Below are 13,702 nucleotides of genomic sequence, written 5' to 3' on the forward strand. Positions count from 1 at the left end.
ACTAGTTAAAGAGCTCTTCAAATCTAAGTTCAATAATTCGAACACTGGTCAAACACAACTCATCAACGCGAAACTCTAAATTGGGACTAAGGCTCCCCGATGGGGAATACCCAGTGCTCCTGACTCTTAAGAAGCAAGACAAGCTTCTGGATGGGGCGTTCTAGGGTTGTCACTGGTCGTGTTCGTTTGCCCTTGACATCTAAGGATCTGTCGGCAACAACAAGCTTCACTCTTCTGACTTGGCCGTCAGTGCCAGGAATAGCTTCGGAGATTCTACCAAGTTGCCACTGGTTTCGGGGTAGATTGTTGTCAACAATCAGGACAACATCTCCGACTTGGACGTCAGGTACCCTGCGTGTCCACTTCTGTCTTGCTTGAAGAGTCTGCACAAACTCCCCTTTCCAGCGATTCCAAAATTCATTGGCTAGATACTGCACTCTTCGCCAACGTTTTTGGGAGTAGACATCGACACGCTGAAACTCGCCAGGAGGTGGCAGAACCACACTTGATTTCAGAGTGAGCAAGTGGTTGTGTCAGAGGTTCTAAGGCGGTGGGCTCATTCAGAGTGGCTACCGATAATGGTCTGCTATTCACTATTGCTGCTGCTTCGCACATGAAGGTTCGGAGAGACTCGTCATCCAACTGGGTTCCCGAGTGTTCCATGAGAGCTTGGAGAACTCTTCGCACGAACCGAATGAGCCTTTCCCATGCGCCCCCAGTGTGACTAGCTGTAGGAGCATTCATCTTGAATTCTGGATAGTCGCACCCACATTCAATGAGGAATGTCGCAACCTGTCATGATCCATTTCTTCTAGTGCTCGCTTTAGTTCTGACCTTGCGCCAACTAGATTTGTTCCCTGGTCAGACCTCAGCACCCGCATTGGGCCACGTATGGCTGTAAATCGGACAAACACATCGTGGAATCTTGAGTTTCTCTAGAAGAGGTAGGTCCTTTCTCCACTTTTCCCAGCGTGAGCTCATTTCTTCATTCAAGGGGGTGTCCCAGTCAGCTTGAACTCTACACAAGTCTTGAAGAATGAGTCTGCCCACCAACATGACTGGAGCAACGAAGCCAAGAGGATCGTAGATGGAGCAGATGGTGGAAAGAATTCCACGCCTCGTCAAAGGTTTGTCTCGCAAGATAATGCGGAAGTTGAATGCATCAGATTCCACACACCATTCAACTCCGAGTGCTCTTTCTATGGGAAGGGCATCGTGGAGGAGGTCAAGAATTTTCACATTACTGGCTCGGTCTTCCTGTGGTACACTTTCCATGACCTCTCTGGAATTCGAGATAAACTTGTGCAGTCGTAGTCCGCCCTGTGCACACATTTCTTTGGTTTGTCTGATCAAGGTGACAGCTTCAGATGTGGACGGGACTGACTTTTGGCCGTCGTCAACATAGAAGTTGTGTCGAACAAAGTCTGCAGCATCTGAGCCTTACTTAGCTTCGTAGTCTTCTGCGATCTGTTTCAGGCCGAAGTTTGCACATCCGGGTGATGAAACTGCACCGAAGAGGTGTACACCCATTCGGTATTCTGTAGGTTCGTTGTTGAAGTTGGCATCTTTCCACCATACGAATCGCAGATAATCTTTATGCCTTGCTTCGACTTTAAACTGGTGGAACATCTGTTCGAAATCGCACATGAATGCCACTCGACGCAATCGGAATCTGCAGAGTATCCCGACGAGGCTGTTCATTAGGTCTGGGCCTTGAAGTAAATGGTCATTCAAGGACTCTCCCTTATACTGTGCACTGCAATCGAACACCACGCGAATCTTCCCCGGTTTCTTGGGATGATAAACCCATTCATTCTGTTGCAGGCATCAGGTGATTTGCCATTCCTTCGAGGTGAGGCCATTTTCTGGCCATGTCTGCCGTCGGTATGTGATCACGATTAGCTGGAATGGCTTCTCTGCAGTATGCACCTGGTAGTGGAATCTTGGTCTCACTGTTGTATCCTCTCACGAGCAGTCCATTAATCTTGCGGATTGATACCCTCTGCTCCTTCGCAGTCATGGTAGAAAGCAGAAGATGAACCTTTGGTCCATCCAGGCCAAGAGCATCGCATGTGTCTCTTAGGATAAATGTGGTATCAGATTGTGTATCCAGTAATGCGTAGACTAGTCGCTCATGTCCTGGTCGATCACAATGGGAAATCCATACGGGAACAGTCATTGAGCTCTGGCTGCAATCCTCAACTCCGCTGAAGAGACTTATTCGAGTGTTTGAGCTGACTGCTTTATGTTCTTGTTGGGCTCCTTCTGCACTTGAGTTCACACTTATCTTGACCTCTTCCTTGGTGTCGCCATGCAGGGATGTAGGGTGGTGTTTAGAGCAAGTTCTGCAGGTCAGTCTTCGTCGGCAGTACTTTGACATGTGCCCCTTTGACAAGCATCCAAAGCATAAGCCTTTCTTCTTTGCAAACTCCTTACGCTCGCCTATTTCCTTAGACAGGAAGATAGGACAGGAGTCTACGTAGTGGGTCTTGTTGCATAGAAGACACTCCTTCCATTGCTGCATGTGGTTTCCCTTCTGCCCCTTGGATGGAGACTCATCTACTCTGGTAGAAAAGGAATTAGCTCCTGGAGTTCGTTTTTCGACATTCTTGTCAGCCTTGCTGTGAGATTCTGAAGACTTGTATCGTTTGTCATCTCCCTTCAGGCCTTGCAGGGTGGTCACGGGATTGCACGCAACGTTTGCTTCCTTTTCAATGAACTTAGCAAACTCGCAAAAGGTAGGAAACTTTCCATCTTGTTCCTTCTTATCCGCAACCTTTCTGGCCCATCTGCCGATTAACCAGTCAGGGAGTTTGGAGAGCATCTTTCTGTTTTCGCGTTCATCGTTGAGAACATCTAAGGTGCCAATGGTCCTTGTGGCAGTTTTTCACACTGTATCAGAAAATCCGCAAAGTTTCGCAGGGCTATTCCATCACGAGGGGGGATCTTTGGCCAAGAATCCACTTTGTCCCTGAAGGCATTTGCGACGACAAATGGATCTCCATAGCGTTTCTCTAGTAGTTTCTTTGCTTGGTCGTATGCATCGTCGGCAGTGAGGTAGAAGTAGCCTTCAACTGCCCCTCTTGCTGCACCTACAGTGTATTTCTTCAAGTAATGGAGTTGCTCTGATGAGGGGATGCCACGTTGTTCTATCAGTGTTTCAAATGCACTTTTCCAGTTGGGATATTCAAGTGCATCACCCACAAACACTCCTGGTTCTCGAGGGGGCAGCCGACTTAAGCTCAGTTGCTTCGCAAGGGACTTGGTAAAGTCTATCAGCTGCTGTTGTGGTTCGTTTGAAACCGCTTCAGTAGTATGTACTTGGGTTGTAGATGTGAGAGGTGGTGAATTGTTCGTGCTCTCAGTAGTGTTTTGAGAGTTGCTGGCAGGTTTAGTGGCTCCACACTTGTCTGAAGTTTGCATGGTCTGAGGGTGGTACATCGAAGATCCTGTCATTGGCTGCTCAACATTTGCCTTAGATGCTGGAGTGTGAGGCATCTCGATCTACTGGAGAATTGTTCGCATGGTTGTTCGCATCTGACGGTGGCTTCATGCAAAATGCAGGTGTTGTTTTAAGCTCCCCTCGTCTCATCAAGTAATCTGCAACAAGGGCACGTTTCTCTTGTGCAGGTATACTAGCCAGGCTCCCTTGGGAGCCAAACAAGTGTTGATCTTGTGCCTGATCAATTGCCTCTAATGTTGCCTCTGCAGCGTGCAAGTCTTTCATTGTGTTTAGTTGCTCGAGTTCTGCTTTCTTAAGTTCCAATTCTGCTCGTTTGTTTGCCTCTATGTCAGCGAATTTCAGCTTGGCTTTAAGGGCTGCAGCTTCAGCAGCAACAACAGCTCTGTCAATAGCACCGGAACCTTTCGAGCTTGCAGATCGTCTTGAATAATGACTTTTTTCAGACATTCTGGATCTCATCTCACGCAGATTATCTTCAATGTCAATGATGGGTTTGCAAGCTCTTTTCACAAGATGATGGTTTTCTTCTTCAGTCCTCTCATATTTTCTACAAAGTTCACTGACCCAATATTCTGCTGCCTGCAATTCTTCAAGTTGGTGACTTGACTCCTGCAGCTGTTGCATGGCTTTATGCATGGCATCTCGTCCAGCTTTAATTGCAGAGACATGATCTGAATCTGATAATAATTCCTTCAATTGGTTGGCACATCTATGCCAGGCTGACAGGGAACTTCGGAACCTCCGCTCATGTAGGCTGACTTGCCACCCTTCTCTATAAGTTGTCTTTCTCGGGCGGTTTCGACTCCATTTCCATGATTCCATCCTCACCTCCTTCAGCCTTGGCAGTCGCAGCATTGCTTTCGTCTGTGTCTGTGCGTGACATGGCCAGAACCTATTTACTGTACTGGGATAAACCTTCAAGTGAAAATGTATGCATCAATGTACATTCATGTTAATAGTATGCACCATCACATAAACAGTGGTTAAACGTACATACAAGATACATGTATGTTGTACAGTATACACATACCCATTTTTGTTTACATATAAAAAAAGGTTATGTATGAAACGCATGTACAATACACGTTATGATACAATGATGAGCAAATGTAATTCCGCAATACTGTAATTCCGCAATACTGCAATATGCAAGTCTGTATGTTACACAATTACTGCTGATGGAAACATTCCCATTTTATGCTTACAATTTGTGATGCAAATCTACAATAATTATTATACGCAAGGCACACAAATTAACTTGATTGTGTAACAAAAGTTATTTCAAATAAGTCCTTGGGACCAGCAGTTCAGAATACAGCTTCAGAGAATAATCCCTCTCTCCTACGGTGTCGGTGCATGTCCTCTTGCTTGGCTGTTCTCGCAGTGATAATGACAGGGGGGGGGGGACGGTGAGAGGAAAATTCGCAAAACTGTCGCACTCGTAGTACACAGGAACGACAGGTACATGTAGTTCCGGTTTCTTCGCAGGAAACACATCAAAGCCAGGATGGATTTAAGGTGAGTGGGTAGAAAGTCTCGTCTCAAAATGTTTCAGCATTCCAGGTTCCAAATGAGGACAGGCTAATCACGTAGTTCTTGATGATTTCAAGTTATGTTCGGAGTTTTCACTGTAGCGGCAGCCTTATCGATTTGCATGAAGTCGGTGGCCTATGTTAAGGTGTGCCACTAGGGGGCGCAGTGTCTCGCAAGATAAGATGAAGACAAATAAACAAGGGTCTCGACAGAAGCTTGCCGTTTCAAGAATGTATTGTAAAGCTCTCACTTCAGTATGGTAGTTTGGTAACACAGCTCCAATACAGAACAAGGATTCAAGGATTAGGGATCAGAGCACACAGGCTCAAGTTCAAATAATCTCCAATAATTGAGGCTCTGTGATCTAGGCTACAGTTCCATCCAATGAATACGAAACATGAAGTGGCAGAGCTCCATGAAAACTGCAATTACAAGAACAAATCCAAATACAAAGTTCAATATCATGGAATTACACTATGTTTACATGCAAATAACATATAAATGAGAGTCCAGTACTTTTCTTATAAAAACTGAATAAACTAACGCTTCAAAAGACTCTAGAAAGTCCTCAATGATATGAGTAATCATTAATCAATACCTCCTTGCTTCTTCTGGGGGTTATTTAGGCCTTAAAAACAATCAGGTTCTGGTTGTCCTTTTTGGACGCTCTGGAGTACAATATAAAACATGCAATAAAGATGGCTACTAAAACAATGTGCTTTCAGGGTGCAGACCAGTAAATCGGTCCGAAATTGCCTGCGCCGGCCAAATCACGATTTGCATGCCCTCAAAATCTTCGGTATTTGGGCATGCTGTGGGCCATGAACTTGAGGGTTTGTAAAAAATATGGGTGGAAGCCGTGCACAGGACTGGGAGCTTGCAGTTCTGTGTAATTTTGATGTAATTTGGACCCTAAAAGCGCTCTATTTTGCAATGGAGTGTAGGCATCGTTTTTCAAAATGGCGATGGGCTTCAGGACTATTTTCAGGGGTGATCATCTTCAGATGGAAATTTCTCCTAAAAGTCATCAGTTGACCCCCCGAAAATTGAAAAGAAAATGAAAGATGATGCAATAAGCTTTAATTTGATGTGCGTCTCGAACACCTTGGAGAGTTGTGAGTATTTTTCCCGAATTTTTGAAGTGGGAGCATTTACCATTGGGGTCTATGGAAGTTTATTTACTGGTCTGCTACCTTCAACAAGTACAATCCGAGTTGTCAGAAGAGGGCGCCCTATAGGTTTTGCAGAGGCTGCAGCTGCGCAGTTACACTCCATGACTCTGTCTAGCAGCTTTTTATAGATACACACTCTTGCTGTATGGCTATTTAAGCCACTTTGGTCTTGGGCCTTCTACATCATCATAAAATATGTTGGTAAACCTAAGTTCGAGTCTCGGTCGCCTACTGGAAAGAATTACCGTAATTTTCGGAATATAAGCCGCGCGGAGTATAAGCCGCAGCCTGCAAAAACCTGCAAATTAAGATTTGAAGTCGGCGTATAAGCCGCACCTGCGTATAAGCCGCACCGATCGACCGCAGCGGTTTCAATTTTGTAAGACCTTCAAATTCTAGTCAAAATGCTCTGAACCAGTTCCATTTACACCACGAAAGCTATAAAATGGGCCACAAAAGTTATGTCAAATCATTTACAATCCAACAGTAAGGGGCATTTATTAATTGCTACCTGTTGTCTAGTAAGCTGAACAGTAAAGGAAAAGTTTTATTCATACGGAATCAAGGATTTGCTTTTTCTTACTGCTTTTACAAAGTAAATGCTTTTACTTTTAGCTTCAACTTCCTAGCATTTGCTAGCTTTTATTCATTCGACCCATGAACTCGAGACTATCTGGAAGCATGACTGCTTGACATGACTGCATGACCTCTGTAGTTTGGTATTTTTACAGTAGGGTACTTTCTTTCTATATACATGTAGCTAGAGTGTTTATATGATAACACGAAGTAACACGGGGTTAGGGAGGTCACCCACTACCTTGGGCCGCAAGAAAGGAAAAATCATGCAGAAAACACAGCAAGCCGGCTATCCCCCCCCCCCTTTCCGGTAGCTTATAATCCCCTCTTGATCCAAACATGGATCCACCTGCATGTGTAGGCTGAGATGATTTTTATCATGAAAAGTCATATCATTTTGTTCCTTTTCACAATTGATATAAAAGGTCACGCATTTTCACAATAAGCCTAGCCGAGGTCATATATGCCCTTATTCGCTATTATATTTCGAGGCTTCCTTTCATGATGAAGGTGAAAGCATTGGACCATGATAGAACCAGCTGTTGTGCTAAGCTACGGCCCATAACGTACTCTATTCTGAACAATTGTACGCAGTTCTGTCTAGCGGCTATTATAGATACACACTCTTGCTGCATGGCTATTTTAACCACTTTGGTCTTGGGCCTCCTAGTTCTACATCATCATAACATATGTTGGTAAACTTAAGTTCGAGTCTCAGTTGGTAAACTTAAGTTCGAGTCTCAGTGGAAAGAATTACACCTTTGTACTGCGGTATATAGAACCCGAAAACCTCGGCATGGAATTCGATACAAATGGTTGTTTCCTCGTCCTGTTTTCATTCACCGCCAATCTGATGTGGGGATGTGTCGCCAAAAGTCTGGGCATTTTGTTGCCGACGCTGACGGACCAATTCACCACGTGCATCTGGATCATTGGCATTATTGCCTCGCTGATGGGAATAGCGTCAAATTTTGGAGGTACAGCAGCAACGTTTTCTTTTAAAGTTTGATTATCAAATTTATTCTGAAACAGCGTTCACATTGGAATTAATTATTTTGGTTCAAATAACGGAAACTGTTGTTGATTAAGTCCAGTACGTACGGACAGCCGGTTAACTACCGAAATTGTGGAATGTCTGCCCGGCGTCGATTGAAAGTTTTGCGGTCCCAGTTGATCAACTGGGTCGCGGAAAAAATACAATCTTGGGCTATAGTTGCATATTCATCACTGAAAAGTCCCGTACGGACGGCCACTGCTTTGTAAAACCAACGTTATGATCACTTGACTTCTGTACACGTGTGGATCGTAGACTTTTGTATTTCACACGCGTATATACCTATATAAAGGGTGTATTTTGTCATATCAGTTTGTTACCTGCCTATGCGCTTGTGCTCTTTCATCTCGCAACACTTTTCGAGTTCTACATGAAAGTAAACTAAGTCAAATTTTGTACCACGTTTTCAAGACAATGGTGCTCAATCATGCGTGACCCTGGAAGGTCAAGTATAGCGTCTGCTTTAAGATGATACGATATGCTTTTTTGTTGGTTAACGTATAGTATTAACCCTTTAATGTAGCAAAACCATTTTATAATTTTTATTTTAAAAACTGCATCCTGAAATCCCCGAAAATGTATGCTTCAGATTGTTTTCTTATTCTATTCCAAACATCTGGTTGAAAGGAAACCAACCTAATGTTTTACCATTCCCGAGAAAAGACGACCCCCCCCCCCCAAACCCCGGTTGTTTACATCGGACACGGCGGAGTACGCATACTTTTTTCCTGTCGTTTTCAGTCAATGTACGATACATGTTGCGTGTGTCACATTAGTCAGGTGGTTTATGGTCGGAATCGTAACCGGCTGGTCCGAAGCACCAAACTTGGCAGACATATTCTTATAGCCACAGAGAAGATATGTAGAAGGGGTGACTTATTTGCCGATCGTAAATAGCTGCTATGTAATATATTAATTCCCAGTTTTTGGCATATTTAAATTTGTCTTATTTTTGAAAATTCTATTTTGGGGATTCTACTCACATATCCTTACTTAAAAACATCTTCAGAGGCATATAGGTGACTGGATAATTATCAGGACATATGGACGATCCGAAATGGCTACCATTATACCCTGGTTGATTTCAGGTCTTCTAACATTGCCGTTGGATGAAAGATTCAGCTGTCGACATTTGTTAATCGTCACCAGCGCAGTGGAAAGCATAGGATTGTTGTTGTTTTCTCTGTCAAGAACCACCATTCACATTGCTCTGGCATTGGCAGTCATGGTGGGTAAGTGTTGTGTATGAATTATGATGACATACAAAAGAAAGAAATCTTTAACATCTGAAATAGTTAAACATTGAAATAATTCATTTTGGTTGGTATACACACCGCCACCTTTGCTCGGAAATCACTAAGATAGCTTTAATGTACCATCCGGATCCTTTTTTTTTTAGGACCAAACGTTGGAATTATCATGGTTCTGAACAAAGTCTTACTAGGACGCCACTTCCGTGAGCGATTCACTTTGGCCTGTGGGATTGGCCATGCTGGGCAAGCGTTTTCCCTTCTTGTTTTTGCACCGATGACGCAGCTTTTCCTTGACACATATGGCTGGAGAGGAGCGGCGCTGCTTATTGCTGGAATCAGTATGCATCAAATATCAAGTGCTGCCCTAGTCAGAGTCAGCAAAGCACAGTACGAGCCTCTTATGGATAGCTCAGAAGCCTCAGATAACCACCAGGATAGCATCGACAAGAGTTGTAAAGCGTCTGTTATTCATCTCTTAAAAGCTGTAGATCTGGGAATACTGTTGGAGTTCAAGTTTTGGATTGCGTTCATGTGTCGTTTCGGAGTGTCCTTTGCCTTCAATGCTTGGATGCTGTATTACGTTCCTCATCTAGAAGTCAAGGGCTTCCCGCCCCAAGTGGCAGCTGCTCTTTGCTCGGCAGCTGCCGTCGGATATTTCCTTGGGTCTATATTCTGGGCACGTTTCATCGACCAAGGCATCATGAAATGCTCAACAGCGATCATCGTCAGCAGCTTATGTCTGACTATGTCGTTTGTTGTAGATCCCTGGGTGAATGACATCCCTAGCTATGCCGTCGTCACCTTCATCTGTGGGTTGTTTACCGCCGCTTTGTACACACTCCAGGACGTCTTGACTAGAGACATCTATGAAATGGATCGACTTGTGAGCGCCTTCGTATGGGGTCAGGTCTTCCTCTTCGTACCCGGACTTCTTGCTGGTTTCGTACCTGGTAAGTAAAATGCCGATCATTCCTAGGATGGTTTACTGTACCAAATATTTTGTATTTAGACATTTGATGGAGATACATGATATAGACATGATTTCTTTAGCTTGATCTTCTTCCATAGTACAATTTTTTTCATTATGGTGTTAATAAATGACTCGATAAATAAAACAAGTGAATCAAACATTGCGTTTAAAGACAAAATAATGTTACCGACGTAAAACTTCTATTTTATTTGAAAACCGAAGCTCCAAGAAAACAGTGAATCAGCATGTGAATTGATATAAAAGTTATTAATCATATTGGCGTCTGATTGTTTATTGATAGGCTTGATATACGAAGCAAGAGGAAGCTACGACATGGCGTTTATCGTGATTGGCCTGGTACCAACTATCTGCCTCTTACCGCTCATTATTGGGCTACTGCTGAAGACGGTGGAGGGCTTGTGATGGGCTGTTACCAGTGTCTCCTCCTCGGACAGAGTATACAGATATTTCCAGTGTCGATCCGGTGAACTGGTGTACTTATACATGTATATGCTGATTACTGTTTGTTGCTATTCATTTATATATTTGTTTATTTATTTATTTATTTCATTTACTTTTTTTGGGGGGGGGGGAGATGGGGTGTTGATGCATAGCACCGACGAACGCGCCTCGATCCCCTCGACAGGCCAAATTTCATGGCACACGATTTTCTGCTAATATTGAGCACTCAGGTCTTCCGGTCTGATTAACGTGTTGCCATGACCCATTATTGCTACTGCGTCAATCTTGGTTTTATTGGTGTTTATTGTCACAAGTGATTATTTAATTCATTAGGTATTTCGTAAAGTCAGCCGTAACAGTTCTTGTTTTCGTTAAAATTTGCCCCCCCCCGAGACTCTTCTCTGAAGGTTTTTTACACGTTTTTCTTCAAAAAGTTTCTGAACTTTCTACCAGCAACGCCCAGACCACATGTATTCCAACCTCCTGAATCTGTGGTCTCTGATCTCGCCTGCGATCCCCCGTCTCTGGGTAAAGTTTTATTCGCTATTCGCAATTCATACATACCTAAGACAGTTTACGCATTTCTATTGGTCGAAAGCTCGTCATGTGGCCGGTCTTAAACGGATAATAAAGACATTGCTGGGCCCAATTTCACGGCGCTGCTTAACAGTTAGCACAAAAGTTGTGTTTAGCATAGCAGAAAAATTAACCTTTTTTTTTATGCATGCACAATACTACCAGTGAATTAGTGATTTCATGGTCGGAAATTCACACTACACCAGCCCAGCTGCGTTTTGCGCGACATCGCGCAGTACGCGCGACGCGCAAGCCAGTGTCTTTATGAGGTAACGAGTTGTGGAGGGGCATTCCATATTATAGTCAGAGGGGTGTTTCGTAAAACATGAAGTAAAATTGTTAAACAAAATGATTGGCAACGTCTAGTTTTGACTTGTTTTGATTTTTGGACCGAAAAGATTTTTTTTTTACCGCCTCGGTTAATTATCACCCATCCAGACTCCCACCGGTCTTAAACAGAGTGTTATAATACCTCCCGAACACATATTTATTCCCTTAGTTAAAGTCAGGTCGTGCTGCAGGAGAGGACGGCATCTTCCCTGAGTATCTTAAATCTACCGAGATGCCCATAATAGGGCTCTTCATAAGGTTTTATTCAAACATCTGGTCCTCAGGTTTGGTTCCAGCAGACTGGAAAGATGGTATAATTCTTCCCCTCTATAAAGGGAAAGGGTCAAATATGGCTTGCAGCAGTTACCGCCCCATCACCCGGCTTTCAATTTCTGGCAAGGTGTTTGCGTAGATTCTGCTCGCCAGAATTCGCCCCCTGCTTATTTCCCTTCAGAGACCACAGCAGTCAGGTTTTACTCCCAGCCGTTCCACTTCAGATGCAATTCTTGCTTTGCGTGTACTTGCTGAACTTCACCATGAGTACAATCACCCCCTTTCAGTCGCTTACGTGAACATCAAGGCAGCCTTCGTCTCTGTAGACCGGAGCCAGCTTTGGGATATCCTCTCCTCAAAGAGAATCTCGGGCACAATTTTAGATCTCGTCAAAGCTCTACACTCGGAAACCAGAGCCAAGGTAAGGGTTGGCAACGGCCTCTCTACCTCCTTCCTGACTTCCTCCGGAGTTCGGCATGGTTGCGTGCTGGCACCAACCCTGTTCTGCTCAGCCATGGACACAATCCTGTCACAGTGTGAGGATACACTGGGAATTGATGTAGGCGACCACAGGTTTACCGACCTCCTATATGCAGATGATGCGGCCCTTTTTACTAGGGATCCAACAAGATGGGGGATCTCGCAACCTTTGAGCGTGAGGCCAGTTGCATAGGTTGTACACCATCATGGACAAAAACCAAAGTTCAGTTACAGTTCAGTCACTATGCAGTCCAGCACATGTTCATTTTTTTTTCCGGTGCACTTCCCCCCGTGTTTATTGTGAAAGAAATCGTTTCTACTTTTTCGTTGAATTCCGGATATTAATAATTTTACAGTCTAATCCCGGATGTTAAATCGGGCTATTCACAATACAGTGCGCCATCAAGTGTTTGCCACGGAGTTTACGGTCGACAAAACAAGGCCCGTTTGAATGAGTGTCAGTAGACAACATTTTGTTATAGATTTTTTTTAAAAATAAGTACCGTATTTAGAGTGATATTATTTCAGAGAGCTCGAACAAAATGAAGTGTGATTGATATACAAGTGCATGTAATTTTTTTTTTTAAATTACAAGTTAATTGAAAGAATAATTGGAAGAAAGACCGAGATTGATCAGAAAGAAGTAAGGTTCAATAGAATTTGAGAATTAAATATAATTTTTGAGAATTTGAAAGCAGAGAAATTGGTAACAGTTTTGGATGTTTAGGAGGATTGGGAGTTAGCCAACTGAAAGGTTGAAAGTGAATTGAATTTGAAATTATGAATTTAGAAACTTAACAATTTGTGATTAATATTAAAGTGATACATTGTAGAAAAGTGAAACTTCATTGGTGATTTAATCGTCAATCGGTTATAAAGTATTAGAAACAATCACTGTGAATAATTAGGTGCATTGTTGAATATGTTAATGTTGAGAAATTAAAGAATTGGAAATTGAAGAATTTTGAAAAGCCGAAGGGAAGAAGTGAAGTCTTGAAAAGTGACTGTCGGTGAACTTATCAACATACGTGTACAGATTAAGTCACACACGACTGAAACGTAAAGACATGACATATATTTTGATGTCTTAGCAGTTTTCTTAATGTAATTACACCTTGGGCACATTGCTGAAATTTAAACTTGAACATAATCTGTACAGGTCAGTGTAAATTCAACTTCACAATTTTGATACGCATTTTAGAAATTGTACTTGTGAATCTAGTGGGAAGAAAACATGTTAAGTAAGATGTTTATTCAGTCAATTTGGTGTTATTCAGTTAGTTTTAATGTAACTTTCATTTGGTTATCTTTGCGACTCATCTGTTTTCCCCCTCATGTGACTGTTGTAACCAGGTCGGGTTTCAGTACTTACTTTTACCCGACAGGTTCCTTACTCCATGTACTCCAGCATTATTTCATAACTTCTTAACTTTGTGTTTGTGTCATTACATGTGAGCAGCCATTGCGATCATGCTTTTTGCCTAGCGCCCTCTCGCGGCCAACTAAACTTTTTTTGGCACTGCGCGCGCCGCCTAGAATTTTGCTCAAATATGTATGGGC

At 43.1% G+C, this 13,702-nt stretch overlaps 2 protein-coding genes across 2 annotated transcripts; one reads left to right on the plus strand and one right to left on the minus strand.

Moving 5' to 3' along the window:
• Positions 1 to 1,810: 1,810 nt before the first annotated feature.
• Positions 1,811 to 2,824, minus strand: LOC119721749. Its single transcript, XM_038191715.1, has one exon. The coding sequence runs from the start codon at positions 2,822 to 2,824 to the stop codon at positions 1,811 to 1,813; it is 1,014 nt and encodes a 337-aa protein (XP_038047643.1).
• A 4,479-nt stretch (positions 2,825 to 7,303) lies between these two features.
• LOC119721768 (monocarboxylate transporter 12-like) lies at positions 7,304 to 11,111 on the plus strand. Its single transcript, XM_038191727.1, has 4 exons — positions 7,304 to 7,721; positions 8,887 to 9,030; positions 9,198 to 10,001; positions 10,323 to 11,111. The coding sequence occupies exons 1-4, from the start codon at positions 7,541 to 7,543 to the stop codon at positions 10,442 to 10,444; spliced, it is 1,251 nt and encodes a 416-aa protein (XP_038047655.1). The 5' UTR covers positions 7,304 to 7,540; the 3' UTR covers positions 10,445 to 11,111.
• Positions 11,112 to 13,702: the final 2,591 nt, after the last annotated feature.

This window comes from Patiria miniata, unplaced genomic scaffold (genome assembly GCF_015706575.1).
Source record: "Patiria miniata isolate m_02_andy unplaced genomic scaffold, ASM1570657v1 HiC_scaffold_14, whole genome shotgun sequence".
In the NCBI taxonomy this organism is placed as follows: domain Eukaryota; kingdom Metazoa; phylum Echinodermata; class Asteroidea; order Valvatida; family Asterinidae; genus Patiria; species Patiria miniata.

What these genes read in the sequence shown, in the direction of transcription:
- LOC119721768 (XM_038191727.1), top strand. Translation starts at nt 7,541, where the DNA reads ATGGAATTCGATACAAATGGTTGTTTCCTCGTCCTGTTTTCATTCACC. An exon ending in GGCATTGGCAGTCATGGTGG is followed by an intron (nt 9,031 to 9,197) that starts GTAAGTGTTGTG and finishes TTTTTTTTTTAG; the next exon opens with GACCAAACGTTGGAATTATC. An exon ending in TCTTGCTGGTTTCGTACCTG is followed by an intron (nt 10,002 to 10,322) that starts GTAAGTAAAATG and finishes GTTTATTGATAG; the next exon opens with GCTTGATATACGAAGCAAGA.
- LOC119721749 (XM_038191715.1), bottom strand. Translation starts at nt 2,824, where the DNA reads ATGCTCTCCAAACTCCCTGACTGGTTAATCGGCAGATGGGCCAGAAAG.